The sequence below is a fragment of the Carcharhinus amblyrhynchos genome, chromosome 1, assembly GCF_965287045.1.
Source record: "Carcharhinus amblyrhynchos chromosome 1, sCarAmb.v2.hapA, whole genome shotgun sequence".
In the NCBI taxonomy this organism is placed as follows: Eukaryota; Metazoa; Chordata; class Chondrichthyes; order Carcharhiniformes; family Carcharhinidae; genus Carcharhinus; species Carcharhinus amblyrhynchos.
In genome coordinates this window covers 116315128-116341650 of record NC_137324.1, presented here as the reverse complement: position 1 = coordinate 116341650, position 26523 = coordinate 116315128, and the positions used below count along the sequence as shown (strand labels likewise).

General features: G+C 39.9%; 1 protein-coding gene across 1 annotated transcript; it reads left to right on the top strand.

Moving 5' to 3' along the window:
• Window positions 1-271: 271 nt before the first annotated feature.
• Window positions 272-26017, top strand: myoz2b (myozenin 2b). Its single transcript, XM_080191388.1, has 6 exons — window positions 272-469; window positions 1090-1193; window positions 8967-9133; window positions 12345-12498; window positions 14075-14258; window positions 23520-26017. The coding sequence occupies exons 2-6, from the start codon at window positions 1118-1120 to the stop codon at window positions 23752-23754; spliced, it is 816 nt and encodes a 271-aa protein (XP_080047514.1). The 5' UTR covers window positions 272-469; window positions 1090-1117; the 3' UTR covers window positions 23755-26017.
• Window positions 26018-26523: the final 506 nt, after the last annotated feature.

The window sequence follows — 26523 nt, the reverse complement described above, 5'->3', positions numbered from 1 at the left end:
AATTTTTGATTTACATTAATACATGTGATGGCCCAGTTATTAATATCTTCCTAATTGAAGTAATTAAATACTTAATTTCGTTGTTGGATTTATTTTTTACTTCTTTTCATCAGTGAGCTCATTGTTTTTTTTTTACAGAGTCTCGTACAATCTGGATTGCAGACCTCAGTCCAGATAATTATTACACTGTATGTCCTCTATCTACAACCTTTTATTGAGTAGAATGGAGTGGCTGAATTGCTGAGCACTAAATATAGCCTTTTGATGTAAAGTTGTTGCCAGTCCTCGAGACCAGTTGATCTTCGTGTTTGGGGGGGTGCTGTTTGCAGACCAAGGCAGATGTGATCCTGGAAAGATCTGTCACTTGCTGAGCAAAGAGAGACATCTCTAAACATTTTGCTGGAAAACGACTGGAAGGAGATTATACTTAATTTAAGATTTCTCAAAAGACCTGCACCATTTAACACAGGTAATCTTACTTGTTCATGGGAGCGTCTAAAAAATATCTTGTTTAACGATGGGAACCAAGAGAAGATGTTGCTATTTACATTCAAGGCATGTCAAAATAATGTGTTAATTTTCTTAATAGAAGTATAAGTTGATATGAAGTAACAATCCATAAATATTTTATATTTGAGTTTTCTCAATTACTCTCAAAGTTCTTTCCAGTTGATGATGTACATTGATTTATCATTAGCAAAAGCTTAGTGTTGGTATTCAAATATCATAAACAATGATACAAAGATTTTATTAAGTTTTAATTTTTTTTAAAAATTCAGACAGTAAGACGACAAACAGAAGGAAACAACATATGTAAAATGGGTTAAATACGTATTTCCCTCTGGATAATTTTCCATAAAAATTATGATTAAAGAATGGAGAATTTTTGGAGAGACTTCTGTTATTTTCTAAGTAACTCCTGATAGTATGCTGTTTTGAAGTCCAAACTGCTTGACATTATGCCTGACTTAAGACAACTGTAATCATTTATTAAGAAAATATTGCCAGTCAGGATAACTTATGATTTTTGACACTGAAGAACTAAATGACTAGATTTTTATAAATTAATGTGTGCTCTGTTCATTACAGCTTTCAACTGTAAGGAAAAGCATACACAATGCAATCACATAGCACCCTCACAAAGGAATTGAAGCAACAAGCATCAGCCATTGTAAAAGAAGTTCAAGGAAATGGTAGGATGCTGTCATATTTTCATTTCTAAAATCATCCTGGTAATCAAAATGCTTTAAAATGCTACCCAGTCTACTATCAAATGTTAGCATGTGTGTATGTATTTTACCAAAAATAATTTAGTGGAATATCTTACTGACTATGGTAAATAATCCTTTTGTCATTACCACTGTCCTTTGAAAGTTATTTTTAGTTTGAACAACTGCGTGTGGCTGGAGAGTGCTGAGATCTTTGACAGCTGATGTACACTCTCAATATACAAACCTCCTGACCTACGTTCAGAATTAGATCAGCAACAGTCTCATTTACAAAAGACATTTCCTTCAGGGCGTGGGGCTATGTGCCCATAAAGTTACCTTGAAATGGCAACCCGTCAAATCAGAAAGTTTTAATCGTTTGCATTTGCTCATCAATGCCATAGCAGCGGCCGATTGTCATGTTGAACATCTTATCTCATTTCACATCAGGTTGCAGTCACACAAAATTTTGCTTGTAAATATGCAGCTCAATTCATTTCAAATATATTATACACTTGGTAATTCATTGAGGGTACACTGTTTGTCCGTTAAAAATCAGATGATTTTTTAAAATTTTCAAATTTCAAGTAAGTTGGTGTCACCAACAACACACGGCCGAATTTGAGTGAACCAACATTCTGTTGAATTGTGGTGGCACAAACACAGGTTTGGTGCTTCCAAGGGTTTCCTCACAAGGTGGGGGAGAATACCAAAGGAAAAATAGATAAGTGCACCAGTGATTAACTTTGTGTCCTTTTATTTACAGGACATACATGGACAAGGGAAGCCAAAGCACTGGGGAAAAGTTTTAAATAGCTCTAAATCCAAAGCAATCATATATAATTCCTTCACTTTTAGTATACTCCTTATACTGACGCGTGGAAGTTTTTTGTCATGCTGGCTAGGTTTTTAGATTTTCACCTTACACATTGCGAAGTTGATACAAATCTCAACATTACAAGAATACAAGGTAGCCAAACATATTTTATTCCACAGGTGTTCAAATAGTTAAGGCCCATGCAAAATTGTGCACTTTAACATAGTTAACCTTAACACACTTAATTTTAATCCATCTCGGGCACATAGGGAAAAAAATGATAGGTGTTAAGGGTCCAAGGTAATAATAACTGAGCAATCTCAACTAGAGTTCAGGTGATGGAAGCCCATAGTACAAAAGTCTTCTCATATTTGGCATAGCTCAAACTAATTCTTCAGTTACAGTCCAATAATTATAAATAGAGAAAATGTGGTAAATTGAATTATAATCTTTGCAATATGAAGGATACTTTTCTGAGGCTGAATTTCAGATCTTTGATTGGAGTATAGAGAATTCAATGGGGGCGATTTGAAGCCCACACACTCCATCTGCGGGATTGGCAGCGTGAACTCAAAATCCGGAGAATGCTATTCATGATTCCCTATCATATCGGTCCCTCACCAGCCAAGTGGCATGAAACACGCCGCGGGACCACAGGAAGCTAATTTTAATTCATTAGCATATCATTAACGAGCATTCTCTCCCAGACCTCCCCCTCACCGGATATTGAGTGGGCGCCAAAATGAAGTCACACTGGCACCATTTACACCTGCTCCACATAAGCATAAACTTGCCACCTTCACTTCTGAGGGGAGATTTCAGAGTTGAGTGCTCTGGCAACTAAGCACCCTCTGTGGAGTGCATTGCTCAGGGGGCATCAGAGAGGACTTGAATGACACAGATAAGTTCAACTCAGGGCCAGGGATTGGAGTCCCAGAATATTCATTTCAGTCAGCGAGGTCAGGGAGTGGCCACTAGCAGAGGGGTCGGGAGGAGTCATGAATAGGCTTTAATGTCATGGCACCTCTTGTTTTAAAGGAATTGTGAAGGCTGGTATGCAGACAGCGCTCCCTGTGTCCTCCTTCCTGGGTTCCTGTCCACATAGCAGCTGAAGCAGTGCCCTTCTTTACTGGGGCTGGAAAGAGGGTGGGAGGGATTTAGCACTGCCATTCTCATGCTCCACAGGAAAGAGGCGCTGGGTGGCAGGGTGGAAGCTCTGTGGGTGAAATGAAGTAAAATTTATTGCCAAACTTTCAAAATAAAATGGTGACCTATTTACACTTAGTGCTGTATTCACCCATGTCCACTCAATGCCTATGGCTTCTTAATCTTCCTGACCCTCCCACTATGTCTAGGCACACCCCCAGGATCCACAGCTGAGATTGAGGCGGCCTACTGACTTCCGCACACTTTTGCCTGAGATGATCTTGGTGGATGTCCCCTGGGTGACTGAGACCTTGAAAGTCCAGGCCTGCTTTCGACAGCATGGATGCTTGATTGCTCCCTTCTTTGGTGTCATGGACTGCAAGTGTGATAATCACAGGGCGGTGTGTCAGATGGGCTAGTGACACCCAGAGTTCGCTGGATGGAAGACTCCAGACTGTATTCCTGCCAATCCTCTTCCCTTTGGTCTTTTGGGAGGCCCTGTGCTTCTCCATGGGATGAAGGGGTAGCTGGAGTGAGCTCCAGAAGCCCCACTGTCCTCTGACATTGACACTCATGGTTTCTCACTCTACCCTGTTCAATGCAGTTGAAGCCTTGCACATGGTGCAGACATCTCCTGCACCAAGGACCCACTGCAGATGCTAACCTTATTTTGGCCTCAGTGCATTGCCATGACAGCACCATCTCCTCAGAAAGAATGTGATGGGACTCTACCAATTGGCTTTGCAAGCCAAGGAGGGCTGCTGTCATCCCTTCCTGAGTTTCACGACCCTGCCTTTGCAGCTCCAGCAACTGTGGGAAGACCAGACCCGGGACAAATCATTGGCCTGGGGCTCAGCAGAGTCCTGGGCTCTGGCATCCCTCTGAGTGTCAGTTCCCTGGGATGTCCCTGCCCCCACTTGCTGTGGATATTCAGCTGTGAGGTGCTCATCACTGAGTGACCCAGAAGCATGTGTACTTATTGAACCGACCTGTGAATATCTGTGCTGGTGCCAGTTGTGGGTGACAGCTGTGATGCCTCTTCAACAGTGGGGTTGGAGAAGTTCCCCTCTGAGCTGCTGGACCGGGTCCAGGGGGTGAGAGGATGGTCCGGCCTGTTCGATAGGCCGGCCTGCAAGAGAAGGCCCATGGCATCATCGCATTGCAGGGGATACAGAGAGAACATTGATTACTCACTGGAGACTTGAGGAATGGCAGCATATGTGTGGAGGATTCTCATGTTTCTCTGCTGCCCCCACTTCACCAGCAGCACAGGCACGTTTTTCCTCCTCTCCGGCCAGCTCGAAGGCTATATCCTCAAATGTGTGAGTGTTCTCAGCTTGGACATGACTCCAGCTGGCTGAGCCTGCTGACATACATTGTGGTTGAGTTTGTCCTGCAATGAAATAGAGATGAAGAGTGTGGGTGGGACTGTTGACAGTTAAGATGGTGATGAAATGTGGCAGGCGTGGGGCTTGGGTGGAAGCTGCAGTGTGAGGAGCATAGAAACTACTGGGGAAACATGGTGATTGTGGGTGGGGGGTGAGTGGGGGAGGTGGGAACCTGGTGTCTGCTATTGGCAAAGGCCAAGGTGACTGAGTGAGAGAAAGGCTTGGGGATGTGAGAAGTGTGTGAGGAGGTCCATTGGGAGACTGGGGGTGGTTCACTTACCCCGGCTGCGTGAAGAAGATCATCCATCTCCTTCCGATACTGCTGTTCTGTCCTCTTCTGGAGAATGCTTGCACTGCCAGGGCTGCCACTGCATCCCAGGCAGGGGTGGTGATCCTGCTGGAAAGCCGTCTCCTAAAGCAGGGTTAGTGTATCCTCCCTCTGCCCCCACTCCATCCAGCGTGATTCTGCCTCCTTTTACTTACTTCTGAGGTCATTGTGGAATAAGTACCAGGTTGCCAGTTATATGGAGCTCCCCAGTACTTGTGTTGTGAGGTGAGTGAATTAGAGGGAACATGCCACTGGAGCGGTGTGAAACTCATCAGCATAGAAATGATCGCTAAAGGCTTCAGATTCAGCCCAGAAACATGCTGGCACCATTGGTGACAAACACTGAAAAACCAATACTAACAGTTATGGTAAAGTTTCACCCTATATGTCATCTAATCCATGCAGTACATGCTTGAGAAAACAGCAGAGATCAATCATCCTCCATTAATTAGCATTTGCACCTCTCCCCTCTGTGAACACAAATTGGTGTCATTTTGCGACTTGCTGCTTGTCCATAAAACTAGTGTTGTGGTCATTATAGAAACTTTTCACCCTATAATGTTTTTACATTAAAAACAAATGCTTGCTCTGTCACCTGTATTAACAGAAAATTCTGAAATGACTCAGCGTCTGTGGGGAGTTAATGGGCTGAATTATCCACTGAAGGTGGGCCCCTTGTACCCCAGCATAAATGTCAAGGGCGAGCTCACCTCCATTTTGCTCACAGCATAAATTTTGTGGCTGATGGCTATTTAATTATTATGAGGTGAAAATTTCACCCCCATCTTGGAGGACTCAGAGGGCGGAATTTTACCAGCACATCCGCCCGAGTTTCATACAATCCAGCCTAAGGCCAATGTCATTCGCTGAGCCTCACCCGCCCCTGGAATCAGGTCAGTCACGCCGATAAATTTCCAGCCATAGAGTTGCTGGTCAATCAGAGACCAGCAGCTCTGCAGTACTGGCAGCACCATCAGGGGCGGTGGCCACTGCCAGTACTGCACAGACCTCCAGAAATCTCAGGCAAGCCCTGGGAAGGGAGGTGAGAGGGGCTGTATCATCGACAGGGCAAAGGGGATAGTAGGATGGGGTGAAGGAAAACTGAAGGAAATTTTGCACTGGGATCTGGAAAAGGGGCATTCTTCTCCCTGTCATTGGCCAATAGCCACTGGAACAATCTGGCCAATTAAGCCTGAGTGGGAATAGAATAATGCCCTTTGAATATCAATCGCCCACTTGAGCACTTCAATTGAGCTATGGGTGAGTAGCCCAGCTGATGTTTCCCCACTGCCCATAAATTCACAATGGGCCCTCTGCCAAGGGCATGGTGCCCTATTTTGTCAATACACCACCTGTTTTCCCACTAGTAAAATCCAGCTGAAAGTTTCCAGTTGTTGTTCTTTAACTTTTAACAGGTGAGTGATTATTGGTTTTCTGCTTTGGCAACAAGTTGAAAACATACCTTAAATATTCAAATCTTCATTAAAACTTTTCTTGTATCTGTCAGATCTGTCATCTTCATTGTGAATGTTGAATTTGTTCATTCTTATCTTCATTAATATTTATATCTCTGTATTTTCCAAGTGGTTATTTTCTAGTCTTACTAATCACCAATGATACTATGGAAACATTTTATCATAATTTTATTGTTCTCCCTTAAAGCTTTCTACCAAATTAAAAATTCAGGCCGTCACACTAAAACCACAAAAGAACTTTCCGATATAAAGCAGCCATAACACTTTCTATATAGGCTGAGTTTGGATGTTTGGGTCACCATCAAACATACACTTGATCTAACAAGCCCACTCTGTTGCGAATCATTCTTACATTTATTCCTTTCCATCAGGACCCAAGATTTTTTAAAAAATCTCAAATTAAACATTGTTTTAATTTGATCTTTCTTTTTTTAATCTCTCAAAACTAGCCCTGTTTCAAAAACAGCCCAGCACTAACTCTGAGCTCTCATCTATCCTTTACCTAGACTTTCCTTTCCCATGTTTATCCTATCCTAGATGTATAATTGCTTTCTCTTCAGTTTGCAAGCACTGCTGCAGAAAATCCGCCTCCTTCAATAAATATTTTAAAGTGTGAGCCTGGACTGGACAAAGAAACATGAGCGAACTTATTGGAAAACAATGCATCAACACTGTTTAAAGATTACTTGGAGACATGTTCAATTGCATTACCAGACTCTCTTCCACAGATGACACTTCTGGAACATAGGGGTCAATCAAGTTGCCAGACTCACAATGAGGTGTCTACCTTTGGGTAGTTATCTAAACTTTGATTCTGCTTAATTAAGTATCAACAACAAAAAAACTGATTGCTTTAACATGTTTAGTTTGTATTAGATAATGATATTACTGCCAGCATCCTATCAAATTATAATAATAGATTCCACTATCTGAATGTACTGCACACAACTGTTGATGAAGATTTAAGTTACAAACATCCGTCAGTAATCGGATCACATTGTCCCACACTATTAAATGTCAGTCCTGATTATTTGAGTGTGGCATGGTGGCTTGGAATTCAAACACATAAATAGACTGCAATTTTTTTATCATCACATTTGCATTTCCTTTCTCATTACTCATCAATAGCACATGGATTTTACTTTTTAAAGTTTCTTGCTATTTGGAAAACAGAACTTTATTTAAGAATCCAATTAAACTAATTAGTCACTCAGTAAAAACTTTAACTTGAAGAAACAATTCCTTAAAAAAAAGGAAAAAAACTGACAGGATTGGTACAGAAAATGAACTGATCAGAAGAACAGAAAACAGTTAAACAAAACCTACAAAGAATTTATACAAAAATAAAGCAGAATAAAGAAACGAAGGGTGCAACAATTGGAGATAGACGGATAACGCTGATCAGTAAATCACTCTTTTCAATCCTGGAACAAACAAATCAGAAAGAAGGTAAGAATGGGCCTTGTAATGTATCCTACCTACAAGATGCACTGCAACAGTTCACCAAAGATCCTGAGGCAGCATCTTCCAAACCCACAACCACTTCCATCTAGAAGAACAAGGGCAGCAGATACATGGGAGCTCCACCACCTTCAAGTTCCCCTCCAAGCCACTCAACTGAGTTGGAAATATATCGCCATTTCTTCGCAGTTGCTGGGTCAAAATCCTGGAATTCCCTCCCTAACTGCATTGTGGATCAACTCACAGCGTGTGGGCTGCAGCGATTCAAGAAGGCAACTCACCATCGCCTTCTCAAGGGCAATTAGGGATAGGCAATAAATGTTGGTCAGCCAGCAACGCCCATGAACAAAAAATAATTCAACATGGTCTTTCAGTGGATTTGCTTTGATGACCTATTTATTCTTTAGTGATAAAAGAGAAGCTTATACCACATTTAAAGTATCAAACTGGAATCAAATTAATGCATGATTTGGCATCTGACTGCCAAGTGTGCACTGAAAGTTATTGGCAAAAGGCCAGACTAGTCTTTCATTTTCTAATTTATAGATAAACAAATGTCTGAAGCTTCCTCAATCACTTCATATTGGTCGTAAAGCCTAATCAATACTTTCTGCTACCAGGTCTCTTGCTATAGTTATATAGAGCCAGCATGTCACGTGTACATCTGCTCTGTCCACAACTTTGAAGACAGAAACAAAATCATCACAGTACTGAGGATAGAAAGGATTTGGGATTGGTGACATGCATATATTTGGCATTTTTAAAATAAAACTACACTTAAATTACATTAAAAGCAACTAACCAAACTGCAAATTTACTTCCAAAAGTATATCTGCAGTTTCAAACTCATTCTCATTTCCTCCACACCCCCTACCCACCACAGCAACTTGACAGAGGCCATATTTGTGCATGGGACTTCCGCATTCAGGCTTCGGCCAGCATTTTCAAGGTGAAAATTCTGGCCTAAATGTGATGAATCTATAAATATCTGCCTTTGATGCCTTATATAAAGCATTTTATCACATACCCATTGAGAACCAGCACTATACACAATGCAAATCATGATCTCCTTATCAACCCTTCCATATCTTCAACTTTGTTGCTGGAAAACGCTTCTGTGCACTAATCTGTGATATTTTTCAGAATTAGATATGGACTATGGAAAAAAGATCAGCGTTCCCAAAGACATAATGCTGGAAGAGCTTTCCCTCCTTTCCAACAGAGGTGCCAGATTGTTTAAAAAGCGGCAAAGGAGGTCTGACAAATACACATTTGAAGGATTCCAGAACTCAGTTAATTCGCAAATAAATGTATGTATTCACAAAAAGAGTCCAAATGGTTATATTGTCACTATTAGATTAACTGGAATCAAATTTGTTGATTTTCAAAAACATAAACCTAGCTCAGTGCCTCTATTTGTAATTTTTGCATGATATTTCAATTCTAGTTAATTTATGATTCTGTTATGATTAGGGCAGTAGGGTGGCACAGTGGCTACTACTGCTGCCTCTGAGCACCGGGGAACTAAGTTCAATTCCGGTCCTTGGGTCATTGTCTGTGTGGAGTTTGCTTGTCCTCCCTGTGTCTGTGTAAATTTCCTCCAGGTGCTCCGGTTTCCTCCCACACTCCAAAAATGTGTGGGTTAGATTGATTGGCCATGCTAAATTGCCCCTTGGTGTCAGGGGGATTAGCTGGGTAAACGGGGTTATGGGGATAGGACGTAGGTAGGATTGTTGTTAGTGCAGGCTCGATGGGCTAAATGGTCTCCTTCTGCACTTTAGGGATTCTATGACTATTCTATGACCAAGTGTAAAAGCCCTGAAAACAGCATTAAAAGGGAACATCACGCAACAGGCATGAGGTAACTTCATGTGCAGCACTTGTGGCCAACTTTGCCTTTCCTGAATTGGCTTGTTCAGCCATCAAAAGATGTGCAACAGATGATCTCTCCCGATCTCATCAAAATTCTGATGCTGCATTCCCATCATGCCTTGCAGACAGAAGGATGACAAACACCAATCGCATATTTGAAAAAGGGCTGTGGGGCTCTGTTAATAAGAATGATGATGCAATAAGTACATCTTAATGCTGTTAACTCTGCCATTTCAAAATTGAGCCCAATTCAGCCCCATTTGATAAGTTTGCTCACATAAATTATATATGCTGTATTAGTGCTGGGTTTAAATGCAGAAATCTCAGGAACAGGTATAAACTAAAAGCACACCCGGTCACAAAGTTCTTCAGGGTAGTGTCCAATATCTTCAGTTGCTTTGTCAATGAGCTTCTTTCCAACAGTAGGTCAGAAGTGGGATGTCTGCTGATGATTACACAATGTTGAGCACCATTCGCGACTCCTCAGATGCTGAAACAGTTCATGTCCAAAAGCAGCAAGACCTGGACAATATCCAGGTTTGGGCTGACAAGTGGTAAGTAACATGCATGCCACACAAGTGCCAAACAATGACCATCTTCAGCAAGAAAGAACCTAATCATTGTCCTTTGCCATTCAATGGCATTACCATTACTGAATCCCCAGTTTCAACATTCTGTGGGTTACTGTTGGCCAGAATGATATGGGGGATGCAATGGCTAAATGGTATTATTGCTAGAATATTAATCAAGAAACTCAGCTAATGTCCTGGGACTTAGGTTTGAATCCCACCACGGCAGATGGTGGAATTTGAATTCAATAAAAATAAAATCTGGAATTAAGAATCTACTGATGATGATGAAGCCATTGTTGATTGTTGGAAAAATCCATCTGGTTTACCAATGCCCTTTAGGGAAGGATAACTACCGTCCTTACCTGGTCTGGCCTACATGTGACTTCAGAGCCACAGAAGTGTGTTGACTCTCAACTGCTCTCTGAAATGACCTAGCAAGCCACTCAGTTCAAGGGCAACTAGAGATGGGCAATAAATGCTGGCCAGCCAGCAATGCCCATGTCCCACAAAAGAATAAAAAGAAACTGAACTAGAGTAATCATAGAAATACTGTGGGTACAATTACAGGTCACCTCCTGACTTCTCCACATCTACAAGGCACACATCAGGAATGCAATGGAATATTGGCCACTTGCCTGGATGTTGTCTACTCCAGAAGCTTGGCAACACCCAAGAAAAAGGAGCTCACTTGACTGGCACCGCTTCCACAAACATTCACTCCCTCCACCACCAACGAACAGTGGCAACATTGTGTAACATCTACGAGAGGCACTGCAGGAAGTCAGCTAAGGTCCTAAGACAGCTCATTTCAAAAACATTATTGCTAACATCAAGAAGGACAAAGGCAACAGAACATGGGAACAGCATTATCTAGAGGTCTCCAGGCTTGCTAGCCTCTTCCCCCCAGCCAAGAGTGGTTCACTCCAGCGGGGTTTACATCACCTCCCCATTAACCTGGAGCTGATGGCTTAACACCACTGGAGTAAAGAGAGGTCATTGAGACCCCCCAGGAGGTCGGGGTAAAGGGGGCGGGGAAAATGGCAACAGCCAAGGGGCATCAGGCAGTACCATGGGGGGCGAGACAGGGGGGTGAGGTCTACTGGGCAGGTGAGTCCTATGGTGAAGGAAGATCAGGGGTTTAGGGATCCCACTGCCACTTTGCAGTTGGGATTAGTGGATCATGGGCAAAGGGAAGGAAGTGGGTGGTTGGGGGCTGGCCGCCTGGGTGGGGGAGTTGGGGGCTGCCGGAGAGGCTGGGGCTACTGGGGATGGGGGTGTGGGACTGCCGGGGGGACATCAGCGCTAGCAATCTGGGAGGCCAGCAATCAGGGAGTGGGAGTGTTGGAAAGTCAGTGATGGGAGGTCGCTGTGCAGGGCTACTGCCCATGTGCCAGTCTCAGTGCTGACAGATATGCTAGGTCCACTCAGTGCTATGCTGCCGGCCTCTCCTGTGGGATTGGGGCCCCGCCCCCGGATTTTCAGAGTGAATCTCTCTGGGCATTCTGCAGTGCTCAGAGTGTAGGAAATTCATTTTCAAACTCCCACTAAAAAAACCAGCAGGAGTTACTCCCGTTTTTATGTGAATGTGACACCTAGAATTCTTTTGGGAGAATAGTCTTCTCTATCTTTCTTTACTTTGTAGCCCTTTAGTGGTGCTGTCCGCATGATGAATAACTCATTCAATGCGCAATCCAGTTTCATTTTCTTTATTAGCTCCAAAACAGGGATATAATATGATCATTAAAATTAGTCCTGATTTTTAGCAATCGCTTTGAAAATGGTAGCAAACACTGACAAGGAACATTTTTCTTCCAATTCCAGATTTCTAAAATGACCTAGGTTAAATTAATTTACCAAGATTTGGTAAAAATATAGTCCAAACAAAAGTGATTATTCACATAATTGTTAAATTAGAGAATTGCAAAATATTTTGCAAAGATTTGATTAGATTATCTGTATGAAAAATACATAATTATTTTGATTAAATTGATGCCTAAGATAATGTTCTAAATAAAAGATTAGTCCATTCTCAGTACACTATAACAAATGTACTCTAGTTTTGCTGAATCTTTTCCAGAGCTATACATCGCCTGGAACACATTGTGATGATGGAACAGAAAATTGCAAAGACACAAGGAATGAACTTCAAAGTGGACAACAAAACACCCCAAAAACTCCTCCAAATACTCCAGATCCAAGGACTCCACCAAACCCGGATACTATTGCTCCAGGTAAAGGGTATTACAGTTGAGACCACACCACATATGCTGTAAATTTGAACTGCAACTCAGGTACAGCATTTTAAATGTACAGATAGCACTGACAGCCTATTCAACCCCAGATATTCACATAATGCAAGCTTCAGTATTTGTCTTCCTATACTTGCTGTTGCATTTGCAAACCATTTGAAAAAGAAACAGATGAAAAGGGAAATTTAACATTGAAGCTCAATCCTCATCTACTAACATAACAATGTGTTTTCAGCCTTTTACATATTCCCAGGTAGTGATACTCATTAAATTACTTTTTTTTTCACATTTACAATTTACATTGTCCTGAGTTTCCTGGTCCTTAGATGGTTTGTTCAGGAGTCACAGCAATGTTTCATACTTTTCCAAAATATCACTTTTTGTCTCTGCATTTACTTACAGGGTGGCATGCTGGCACAGTGGTTAGCACTGCTGTCTCACAGTGCCCGGGACCCATGTTTGATTCCCAACTTGGGTCACTATCTGTGAGGAGTCTGCACATTCTCCCCATGTCTGTGTGGGTTTCTTCCGGGTGCTTGGTTTCCTCCCACAATCCACAAGATGTGCTGGTTAGATGCATTGGCCATGCTAAATTCTCCCCCAGAGTGTAGTGACTCAGGGATTTTCCTGTGTGGGGTGGTTCTGTATTGGGGGGGTCCGTGTCTGTAGGATGTACCTTCTTTTCTTTTTTTATATATCATAGCACCCTTTAAAATATGGCAGGGAAAGCTAGCAGTAAAGCTGTTGGGCCACGCTTAGCTTTTCCCACCCGAGTTGACACTTTGCTAAAAGATGGAAAAATTCCACCCCAAGCTTTTCACTTGTGTGTATGTATGTATTTTCAATCACAAGATTGCGTTTTGATATTTAAATCTTCCTATTTTCTTTTCATAGCCACTCTCCTAATTCTCAATGCATTTTACTACATTTTTCTTTCCTGAATTGGTTTAGGTTTTGTTTTCCGTATGTTTTAAGCTTTCTCTCTTTCTCTGGTTCCTTTCTTGCTATTGGTAGGAACTTTATTCTTCACTTTCTACTTTTTTTGTTTTTCATATAGCTGTCAAAATTAACTTTTAAATGATTGATTCAGTTCCCATCTTTGTGGCAAAAGCTGTTACTGTGGCACTAGCCTCTTACACTTCATTCTGGAATTCTTTTGTCTGTTTCCATTATTTTAATTGTGACCTGGTAAAATACGTGATTTCTCAGAGGTGGGAGAACTGGAGACAAAAAATCCTATTTTTTAATGTCTTACTATCACAAAATGTGGAAAGGGCAAATAATATCTATCTGGAAGAGTTAATCCCAACAATAAGGTAAGTGAACACAAGATTATGAAGGGGCATATGAAAGAGGCATGATTTGACTCATCCTCATGACTTTCCCCTTCTCCCATTCGGGAAGCAACTGGGTTCTACTTGCTGTCAGCAGCTGACAGAGCAGCAAAAGTTGGGACTTTCATTGTGAAGAGCAAATACCATTTTAGCACTCTGCACTGGTTATCCATGCCAATGATACAAATGCAATGCATGCCTTTCTGTATTTCCCTTCTACACAGGGTATACTGGACCACTGAAGGAAATTCCACCTGAAAAATTTAATGCAACTGCTGTACCAAAATCATATCAAACACCATGGGAGGAAGCCATTGCAAATGATCCAGAACTTCTTTCAACTTTACATCCCAGAATGCCAGAGCTCACACCTAAGATAGAACTGGCTGAATATAAAACATTTAACAGGTAAATAATATGGATCATCACATTCATTCAAGGGCTGTAACTAGTAGTTTTGCTATGTGTAAGAGTTATTGTTTCATAAGTGTAAAATAGTATTTTGCAATCTATTGATTGTAATTGAATAACTGCTGCCACTCTTACCATTACTGTAATCATTCCTGCTCAGTATAAATAGCTAGTGAAGAGAGACAACTTATAGGATGAACGTGATTTACTGTTGGAGCCTTGTGTTTCCTTTGGGAATCCACTTTTTGCTGACTTCAAAACAACATTATAAATAAAATAGAATGGGCAAGTCTCCAATAATTTTTCAGCCTGTCAAAAATTTCCATAATCTTCCTCTTCATCCCATCCCACCCAGAGTCTGTCCCGACACAAGGAAATGATGATGAGGATGCAGCCTAAGTTGTAAAAATGCCCTCACTTACCACTGCTGGTGAAGAAGAACTGGTATCTGGAGGTTAGGCAGGGATTGGACTGGGTGGAGGTGGGTGATTGGGAATTAGAAGGGGGTAGTGCTGATGTGAGGAAGGAGGACTGTATAATTGCTGAACGTTGGCCATTTATCCATCTATGGAAGTACAACAGAAAAAAGAAATCTTTCTAAGTATACCCAAAATTTAAGGCCAATGACATTTGGCAATTTCTTTCCTGTTCTATGTGCTGTAACAATTGCCGTCTTCCAACTTCATGAGTATTTCTTCTCTGACATTGGCAGGCTCCCTCTCCAGTGCAGAGATATTATTGGGAACCAATACTGCAAATGACATGGACATGCCGGCTTTGGACTGGAGTGGGCCTCTTTTAAGAATGATATGGACATGCCGACTTTGGACTGGGATGGGCACACAAGGTTAAAGTCCAACAAGTTTATTTGGTGTCACAAACTTTCAGGATGCTGCTCCTGATCACCTGATGAAGGAGCAGCACACCGAGAACTTGTGATACAAATAAACTTGTTGGACTTTAACTTGGTGCTACAGGTTCTTACTGCAACACTGCAAATTAAATTGACCCTGATCCATGAAAAAAAAAATCCAATTTTTATCTCTTAACCTTTTCCAGGCTTTTGTTATTAAAATTAATAATCGAAAAGCTACTAAAACAAAACACACTTTCAATTTGAGAATGAAACAGATTTTAAATATTCTTGCATGCCGCCAGCCTTAAGTGATGTACACTAGTGTGGCCCAGATGACGTAGCCATCTAGCTTCTCAATCTCTAGCTCAAACTGGAAAAAAAGGCATCAGAATATGCACAGCAACCACCCAAAGCAACGGTCTGGAGGCCTGAACATTGTTCAGGTTTATGCCTCATTTGAGTTTATCTGGTGAGCAGTAGGCACCTGCTCCTGCTCCTCATGGGTCTCTAATGAAGATCCATTGCAAAAAAAAACAGGCTGTTTGCACATCAGTCTCCAATAACTAGAGGTTAGGCTGCTCAACACCTGGTACAAACATGCATAGTACATGTCAATTATACATAAAAATGGAAATTGGGTCCTTCTGGTTGCATAATTAAACACCCCGCTGCCTGTTTTGCATAGGTGTTGTGTGTCTCCATTTAAAGGCCTGCTTGAAAATTGAATCAGGTTTCAAAGGGGTTGATCATCATTTTTCAAGTGAAAATCAGACAAGAGAAGGTTAAAAAATTAGATCTTCACATTATACTCTTTCTCCCCTTTCCTCTTTCCCCTCTTTCTTGTGAATTACTTTATTGTGTAATCACCTGATCACAGCTACAGAATTCCCAGCAACTTTGTTTCTCAAATGTCTAGACTGATATTATAATTTAGTGCGTAGGACTTCTTATGACATACTTTAAACAAGCAGATGTTAAGATAAAGTAGTTCCAACACATATTTGCCTTCAGGAAACTAAAAATATTTTCTTTGATGATTAGAAATCAGTGTCATAATTTACAGGAACATTCTGTAACTTAAATAATAAACAAATTGAGAAGTTATGTTTAGCTGTTAATATTTCCCATCTGTGATGAAGGGTATGCCAAAATGGAAATGCTTTCTATTAATTACATGATCAATAATTCAATTGCTTGTGCAGCATTGAGCAGCCATTGCCTTTTCTGGTGCGGCTGATTGTTAAGCTCAAATCAAAATGTTGTCATTTCAAAACTAACTTAAAAAGACCTGTAACCAGCCTCAGCAGCAAAATCTCTTCCCCAAATAAAACACATTTAGTGGGGGTAATCTTGCACCTGCATTGATTTGATTTGATTTATTATTGTCACATGTATTAGCCTACAGTGAAAAGTATTGTTTCTTGTGTGCGATACAGACAAAGCATACCGTTCATAGAGTATATAGGGGAGAAGGAAAGGAGAAGATTCAGAACGTAGTATCAGTCATAGCTAAGGTGTAGAGAAAGATCAACTTAATGCAAGGAAGGTCCATTCAAAAGTCAGCAGGGAAGAAGCTGTTCTTGAGTCGGTTGGTACTTGACCTCAGACTTTTGTATCTTTTTCCTGATGAAAGAAGGTGGAAGAAAGCATGTCCGGGATGCATGGGGTCATTGATTATGCTGGCTGTTTTTATTGAGACCGCACCCCCCCCCCCCCCCCCCTCAGATATTGACACCACACCAGTGAGATGTCACACTAGCACAGTTTATAACAATAATATCATGGGGATCTTCCCGGGGCATAAGGACGAGTATAGACTATGGGGCAAGGGACATGGCCAGGCAATGGTTGGGCCTCAGTGGGACCCTCATGAGGGATGGGGATTCATTTACATTGGGTTATGGGCTGGGAGCAGACGAAGGAGTAGGGGATGCTGGCGATGATCGTGGGGCCAGGGGAAGGAGCTGATGACCGATGGGATAGCGGGGAGAGAAGGGCCAACTCCGATCAGGGATATGAGGAGAAACTGATTGGGGAGGGGGGTGTAGGGGTGCCCTGAGACCTCTGCAGTGGGCTGGGTGGGAGGTTTACTCAGATTATGACCAGGAATACTCTTTAAACATGGCACCCCAATCTCAATGCAGCTAGGTTTTGCCAATGAGTTGAGGCTCTGCCCCCTGGCTGAGAGCGTGAAACATGTCCCCTTGATTTTTTTAGCCGGAGTGTCATGAGTTCTGGAAAATAACTCAACATGTTCCTCTCCAAAAAAACACAATGGTTTTCTCACTGGAAACAATACAGACATTTTTTGGTAAGATTTCCCCAAGCATCAAAGTACCTTCATGAACAATCGGGTGGTATCCCAAGATAAATGATATTGTTATTTTAGTTGATTTGAACTGAAAGCGTACTTTGTTGTTTTGCTGAAACATCCATTCATACCAGTCAACATGGATTTGGCAATTATACTCTCAACAATGAGAGTATACACATTTAAAGACTAAATTAAGCTGCTTTAATGTTTGTCTCTTGTGCGCTATCAAATAGAAGCTGCTCTGAAACCAGAAATGTATTCTTCGAATATGAAAACACATATGAATAGAAGAACATGCTTCTACTCATAACTAATAAGCTGGAACTTTACCAGCAAGCCCGTCCTGGAATCAGAGCGGGTGAGGCTTGCAGAACGGCATTCTCTGTTTGCCTTGGGAAGGATCATACGAGCCTCAGCTGGGCAAGGCAATAAAATTCCAGTAATAGTCTTTTAGTGCCAATATTTAATTATGCCCATTATCATTGGGATTTGGGGATCTATACCATTAAAGGCGGCTCTTTACAAATACACTTCTTTATAGTAGATGCACCTTCTATTTGGTAGCTTAAAAAATATTTTTCATAATTTTTGCAGCATTCAGTGGACTTATTGCAGCCCACTAATGGCCCATTTGATCAGATTTTGCATAGTAGTTTTCGCCATATGCACACTGACCATATGCGCATAGATTTTGCAAGAGGTCATCAGCCATATTGTCACTGGGTAGCCTCCTTTTGGTTGTCATGAGGATTCAAATGCAGCTGATACAGCAGATTACTATAGAATTAAGGTATCATGACTGCCACCACAATACAAGACATCAACCTGCATGAAGTGCTGCGTAAGGGAAATGGAGGTCGTAGAGCCCCTTTCAGTTCTGATATATGGTAGAGTTGATATCTGCAATGTGATGTGCATATGGTCAGCAGCATTAGTTACTTGTAATGAAATCTGCCTAAGTTAGTTCATTTTAACAGAAAACATTGAAAAATTAAAATTCAGTAGGTCTTCTGCCCACTGATTTCAGGATTTTTAAAATTCATGTTACAAGGCATGATTTGTTCTAATCCAGATCCTTCTGTCCAAATGTGTATTTTTTAAAAAATTAACAAGCAAGCATGAGAATCACTGTCTCTAAACTTTCATGAGATGTGAACCTGAAAGGCAAAGCCAACATTTGTTGCTCATCCCTAAGTATCCTTGAAAAGTAGTGAGGAGCCACATTCTTGAATTGCTGCAGTCCATTCAGTTTTATTCCTTCTTGATTTTTCTGTAGCTATTTCAAACAACTGAGTGGCTTGCTAGACAATTTCAGAGGGCAGTTAAGAGTCAACCACATTGCTGTGGGTCTGGAATCACGTGTAAGACAGACTAGGTAAGGGTAGCTGATTTTCTTTAAAAGACATTAGTGAACAAGAGTTTCATGGTCACTATTACCAAAACTAGCATTTAATTCCAGATTTATTAATGAATTGAACAAAATAAACACCAGCTGCCATGGTGGTATTTGAACTCATGTCTCCAGAGCATTAGTCAGGGTCTATGAATTACTTTTCCATTAATATAACCACTACCCCATACCACATCCCACACTGTCACTAATTTCTTCATCACTTTTCTGCTTTATGATACTCCTTAAAACCAATTGCTTTAAGGTTGAGGTTAAACATTGGTGAATGGACGTCATCAAGGGACAAAGAGTGAGGCAACCTGAGACAGTAGCTAGGGAGTAAGGTGGTGGGAATGATTGATAATAAAATCAATGGGAAGGATGCAGATTTTGTGGCATGGACTGAAGATCCTTCAATGTGACCAATGTTCAATTGGAAGAAATTGCAGCTCATTTACATAAGCAACCTGAGAAAATGAAAAGCAGTAGAGAGAGTAAAGACTTATTACTTTAAAGGTGCTATATAAATCCAGGTTATTGTTTTTGTAGGAGGTAGAGCTGTGAGTTATCCGGTTCCAATTTCCTGAACGATCATCCATTTGGTGTACTAAAGAACATTATTTATTGTTTCTTCAGGGGACAAACTGTGATTTTCAAGGCTGAGTTCTGATAAAGTGGTTGACTTCCCACTGGCTGGAAGTCAAGCTAATGTCAAAAAGAAATGCTGCATCCCATATGGGTGGTAATTGGGTGGTTTGCAGAAAAAGCTGCTTGTCATGTCTAATGTTTAACACCTAACAATGATCCCATTTTTTAAAACAGTGATTAGCTCTAAACCACAGTGAGATCAGCCTCACGAATGAAAAAATGCTCATGCTGCTTTATAAATGTATTGACTTGGCTGATTACATTGGATATTATAAAATGTAGCATAGAGATTTTCTGTTATTTAGTCTTTTTTTAAACATAATGTTATAGACTTTGCTAGAAGAAAATGTAAATGTTAAGTTTAACAAATGATTACAGTTAGAAAGTCCTTTGGGAAACTTTCAGTTATATATTTCAGCTACTGAAATGTGCTATTCTCTAATGAAAGGAAATAACTTAAATGTTTTGCTGGAACAGCTATTAACATTACCATGTAACTGCTTTATATAACTCCAAGTAACATGGTTCATTACTGCATACATCATGGAAATATCAATGAGTGTCAACATACTAATAACTATCCACTCCACTAAGTGCAACTTGTATCAGTGGTTTCATGGCATGCATATCAGATAAATGCTTTCGAGAGATGTCAGAGATTTACAAGTCAAAGGGAATTAAACATAATTGAATTGTAGATTCCAGCTGTTGTTGATGCCTCTGACGGGAAGGTATTTAGCATTCTAAAGTACTTGAACAGTCTAACAACTCTTATTCTTCACTGAAGTCATTGAAATCTAGGTTAAAGCGACTCAAGTGATTTACTATGCACAGATATTCCACCATATCTACATTAAGATATAGATTGCCTATCATAGTTAATATGCTTAAAATTGAAGCTCGCACACAGAAGCCTTAGAAAATTATATTAAATTTCTCTTTCTTCCCATGAATGTAGTGATGCTGCAGCAATATAGGCTCTTGATAAATAGTATTCAAGGGTTTCTCCACTCAGTGATTCCTCAATCTCAGCCAAAACATTAGGCCTGTTATTGTGCATTTACAGTGAAATGTTGACAAGTAGAAAGTTTTGTACTTACCATTCCAATCAAAGTGATCAATGCGATTAATATGCATTAAAAGTGAAATATCAAATAGAAAATGGAATACAAACCAGATAAATAGAAATGACAAATTCAAAGGGTATTAATATTCCAGTTTCTGAAATTTGATTTGAAACCAAACAATGGAAACTTCAGGAATTTATGAATTTGACAAGAAGGTGAGGTCTGCTCAGAAAACAATAGTTCGTTGATTCTTATAAATGGCTAATTATAATAGTGAGAGGTTTTACTTGAAAACAAAATGCAAGTTATTTTTGGCAAGACTTAAGTTGATCTGTATGATTTAATTACAATGCAACAGCAGCCAAGTATAACATGGAAGTATTACAAAAATATAAGCATGTTTTATAATGCTTATCTTAGAAAGTGTACACAGCAAGAAATCTCACAACACCAGATTAAAGTCCAACAGGTTTCCTCGGAATCATGAGCTTTTGGACCGCTGTTCCTTCATCAGGTGAGTGGACCACTCTCCAGTAACCTGGCGAAGGAGTAGCGTTCCGAAAGCTCATGATTCCAAATAAACCTATTGGACTTTAACTGGTGTTGTGAGACTTCTTACTGTGGCGACCCCAGTCCAACACTGGCATCTCCATATCTTAAAAAGTGTGTTCTTTTTTAACTTTACCAGAGGGCAGATATTCAGTGTCTGTTGGAATGTTTTCAATTTTAAATATATCCTATCAACCATGAGTAATATTTCTTATATTTAATAAAAATGAATTTAGAATACCTAACTGAAATATTATGAGAAAACTTTAGCTTAAGTTGTGCCTTCTTATTTACTGTTACTAAACTAATTAAAGTGTTACGTTACTCATGAGAAGAAATAGCATCTTTTAAGAAATTGATTATAAAGTTTAGGCGCAATTATTCTATGAATAGTTAAACTATTTCTTTGTCTTTAAAAATGCTGAGGCTCTGTGATACATTTCAAAGCCTTACTATTGCTGTGTTGGCGCCTTCTCAATAACATTATAAACAGTGTAGAGCCTTCCAACATTATTCTGTTGTTTCAAACCAAGGTCAGTATTTTAGAAAGATCAGAGATTTTTATCAGGACATGAAAAAAACAAAAGGAGCTTTTTGATTTGACCACCAAGCAGTTGCAAGCAGACACAAGTTTAAATGAAAGCGGTTCTCAGAAGAGCCGTCCCTGATTATATGAATGCTAGAGCTTTTGGCGACATCTTAAGAATTGCTATATTTTTCAATAGCATTTAATTTGCTGCATTAACTCTTTCTCTAAAGATAGCCTTGAAAATCCTTTAAAAATTTTAAAGGAAAAAGTATTCAAGAAAGATCCATAATTTTAAGTGCTATGCCAGTGATTGCGATATATCTGAAGGAAAAAGTATATATATTTACATTTACATTAGCTATTTTCCTTCATGATAAAAGTGTGATCCGCCTCATCAGTGAAATTTTGATAAGGGTTGGTTTTTTTCTTCAAATAAGTTTTGCTTTGCGGTTTATCCTGTTTCCTTTCTCCATTCTCCCCAAAGCAAATCAGGTTTTTTTTTGGAGGGCTGTACAATCAAATTTACAGGCATCCACTAAAATGTTGCCGATTTCACAGTTTCAGCCAAGAAATAACTGAGATGGAAGTTTCATCCCATCATAGTTTTTCTTTCCTTCTATGGGATGATGTATCTGTATCTAAGAAAATTCACTCCTGAGGGAAAGCCTGAATGTAAATGTCAAACAAAAATAGAATTTAAATCCAGATCACATTGTTGAAAGTCCACAGTGTTGCAGCTGTTAACCTGATGGTCATTTCCACCCACCACCAGTTTTTGGTAACTATTTAGACCTGCCTGATAAGTTCAAGTTTTTCCATGCTCCTCCATGTAGGCAGTCCAATTATTTCAATAGCTCTAGTGTTGCTCATAAAATGCAGCATGCAACAAACAGTATCTCCAATGCTGAAGTGGCTCATACAGAAAAGCTTTATGTTACATCTGTTTATTTATATACTACTTTAAGAAATTGAATTAATGCCAACAATCTGATATAGTTGCTGGGATATCATGATGTTTTATATGAGGTTGACAAATTCTGACATTCTGATAGATTTTTAGTAGCCATGGTAAATTCAAAGTAGACCCAGATTCCAGCCCTTTTAATCTTTTCCAATTATAATTAGTCCTATGATTTCACCAGCAATTGTGCATAGTGTCATCTCCAGAGCTGTAAAATTTTCTACAATGTACCTAATAGCCTGCCTTTGTTTGTGAATTTTGACTGCCATTCTGAATCCAAGCTGGTTACATTTATTTGCTTCCCAATCCTGTTTCTTGGTCATCTCTGGCCCTTCTCCACTGTCTTCGCCTCATCACAACATCCAACCTTAGCAACTGTAAATCCACAGATACACTCTATGCCTTTCTTGACATTCTCTGAGTGGACCTTGGCCTCCTTGTGAGCTGCCACTCTTTCTCCTCCATTCTCCATTCCACAATGGGGAGATGCTGGTGTTGGACTGGAGTAGGCATAGTAAGAAGTCTCACAACGTCAGGTGAAAGTCCAACAGATTTATTTGGTAGTATGAGCTTTAGGAGTGCTGCCCCATCATCAGGTGAATGGAACTCACTTCATGAAGGAGCAGCGCTCCGAAAGCTTGGGCTATCAAATAAGCCTGAACTTTAATCTGATGTGAGACTTCTTACTGTGCCTCCATTCCACAGATACAGAGGATAAACTTATCAACCCTTTTAAACTCTTAATATCCATCCCTGAGGCCTTTCATATTCAGCAGAACAATCATCACCCCATTTTCTCACTTCCATCTTTACTTGCAAACAAAGTCCTTGCTAAGGATGACAATTACATTGATATCATGGCACCAGCTTGCTCCATACTGATACCATGTCAAGATCAACTCAGTTTGCTAACCCATATCTTTTTTTCACTTTTAAATCCACAGAGTTGCAACTCCTTATGGTGGTTTTGACAGAGCTTCCAAAATTATGAATTACAAGTTACCAAAGCTGGATTTTGCATTATTGGAACCAGAGCTCAGATTGCCTGTCTTCCAAGATGGTACTGCTGGTCGGCCAACCTTCAACAGAACTGCGCAAGGTTGGACATCTAACAACGTAGCAATAGTATTTGAAGACCTGCCTTTTGAAGCAACCATTCCTGAAACGGATGATCTTTAAAATATTACTGTGTTCTTGATTATACAGACAAGGCATGTGTTTTTTTCAATATGCATAGATGATGTTTTGTGTTTCAACCTACTATGGCTGTAACTCATACCAAACCAAAAAGAAAACTCACACCTGCCTAATGTTGTATTGGTTTTTAGTCAGGCCCTGATTTCCTCACATTTTTGTTGCTCCACTTCGGCTTACTTTGCTGCCAGTACATAAAAAGACCGTTCACAAATAGGATTTCCATTACTTCTCTGGGAAAAATACAGTGCTGCAGCAGTAGAAAGTCCAGGGAAATTCTGGGCTTTTTAAAATCAAATACAAAAAAAGCCTAATAAAACAATTCTGTCCATGTTTTGTTTTTGTCACAAGTTCAAGTAGTTTGAAAAAGCTTTGATCTTGCTGCATTGCAGATGGTAAAGCTTTGTCACTACAGTTGGTTTTCTGATGAATCGCTACGCTTAGCAGTGAGGTTCACAACATTTTGCAAAGTATTCCGAAGATCTGATTATTCACACAATCCTTTCTTTAAAGCACTTTGATTAAATGTCTTGTAGTCTCATTTTTTTGCCCACATTAAACAATGAAATTATCTTTTAGCAAAATGTAAACGTCTACCCTGTCAAAAAGAGCGAATGGGATCAAAGGTTATGGGGAGAAAGCAGAATTAGGTTATTGAGTTGGATGATCAGCCATGATCGTAATGATGATGCAGCAGGCTCGAAGGGCTAAATGGCCTCCTTATGTTCCTATCTTCTGTGTAAAAACTACAGGACATTTAGCTCTCAGCTAGAATGACATCTCCACCACCTCACTTACTTTATTTTAAATGTTCTCCCATTTCCTCTCCTCTGATTTATCCTCTTTCTCCCACAGAATCAACTAGCTCAGAAGTTTTATACTATGATAGCAATCAACTATCAAGTGACCAACATGAGGCTTGGCAATGAGTGTCAGCAACTCAAAAGGATAGCACATCCAAGTTCAATGCCGTTCTCATCCAAAATACACAGTCAAATAGTTCTAGCAAAAGTCACCAGATAGGGACTGGAATGCAATCCATGGCTGACATTTCCCTTCCCAATTCCACAGATTGGGGTGTGTTCCCTTTCCTATTATTTTTAAGGGTGTTTAGCTTTGACCAGAGATTAAGAATTATTTCATTTGTATTGTTCAAGAACACATCAGGCAGTGGAGTTGTTTACTAAGTTAGTGTCCAAACTTTTTTCCTCCAAAAAGGCTTGTGAATGTTGACTCACAATCTTCCTGTTATATAACCAGCCTTTCCCAACTGACTGAGCAGTTGTTATTGCTATTACAGCGGTTGGAGAGGGAAAACTAACTAGAACTTCAAAATCAGTGTCCATGCAAATTCTGGAAGTTAGCCAATCCACCCTGCCTTTCAAACTAGCAATCATTGTAGTCAATGATATGTTTTTTACTGCTGATGGGCAGCTGGTAAAGTTACATTATAGAGTAAACATTGCAAGACTTTGTCACAGGATTTTGCATGATGACAAATCACTGCCCAAATATAATCTCTTAATAATCCAGCCAAAACAGAAAATAAATAAAAATAAATGATGTAACGTAACAAAATAACAATAGAAATTATTATTGATCTGTAATGCTAGAATCACTGTTCAGAATCACAGCTTACAAACTTTTGGGCTTCATTGACACTAGAGTTATTGCATCCATTGAAACTTTGCACTGACATTAAAATGGTAATATAAATTGAGAGTCAGAATCTGACCTGACACTAGAGTGAAGTAATCAGACTCCCCCGTAAATGTTATTTTGTTTTGTTCCAGAGTTAGCTAAGACCCAAGACCTGGATTTGCATTGTATCCTTTCAGCACTAGTCTGAGTGAGACTCCTTGGTGTAGCATTAAAGTTGTCTTTCGATTGTATCTTGAACCAAGTGGAATAACTCATTTCACTCCATCAAAGAAAGTCACTGACTTCAGAGAATCTTCATCAGTGACTAGATTATAGATTATGTGCCACTGCAGATAAGAGACCTTCCTCATTCTGCCATCTGCAGAGAAGATTTGCAGATTGTCTAACTTTTCCACAGCTTTCTTACAGCAAATCTGATTGATCTATTAACTGTAGCATCCAAGATCTGATTAAACTTCGTTTGACATCTAAACTTTATAGGTAGTATTGTGATTGGTTGATTGAAAAATTTAACACCTTAACGCAACTCTTAACACCTTCTTAAAATGCATTACATACAATAAACAATTTTTGATGTGTTGGAAAACGAGTCATTCTATTCACACCAAGATCCTGCACCAAATACTCAACTGGGCTGTTTTTGGTGATATTGGTTGAAGGAGCAATTTTGGTTGGGTCACTGGAAGAACTCTTTTCTGTTCTTTGAGTGCTATCTTGGGATCTTTAGCATTCTTTTGAATCGGCCAACACATTTCAATTTACCATCTCATTCAAAGAATGGAACATTCAACAATGCAGTCCTTCCTCAATTAAAAACTATGGTATCAGATTATGAGCCTAGATTCTGGAGCAGATCTTGGACATACATCACTCTAGCTCACTGATGAAATTGTCATGAATTGAGTCATGAGCTAATACTTGGCTTATTTAAACAATATTCAATCTGTGAATCTGTACAAAGTGCTGGATAATAAAAAAATTCTTGCAATAAAGCCAAACATCCTGATGCACTGAAATATCAATGCTCCAGTCAGTTTACTCTTTTGGGTTATTCTTGACAATAATGCTGAATATATTTTCATATTTCATAGA

Bases quoted from the DNA above. Each gene is read 5' to 3' on its own strand.
- myoz2b (XM_080191388.1), top strand. From the start codon at position 1,118: ATGCAATCACATAGCACCCTCACAAAGGAATTGAAGCAACAAGCATCA. The intron at 1,194-8,966 runs GTAGGATGCTGT...GATATTTTTCAG, and splicing joins AAAAGAAGTTCAAGGAAATG to AATTAGATATGGACTATGGA. The intron at 9,134-12,344 runs GTATGTATTCAC...AATCTTTTCCAG, and splicing joins CAGTTAATTCGCAAATAAAT to AGCTATACATCGCCTGGAAC.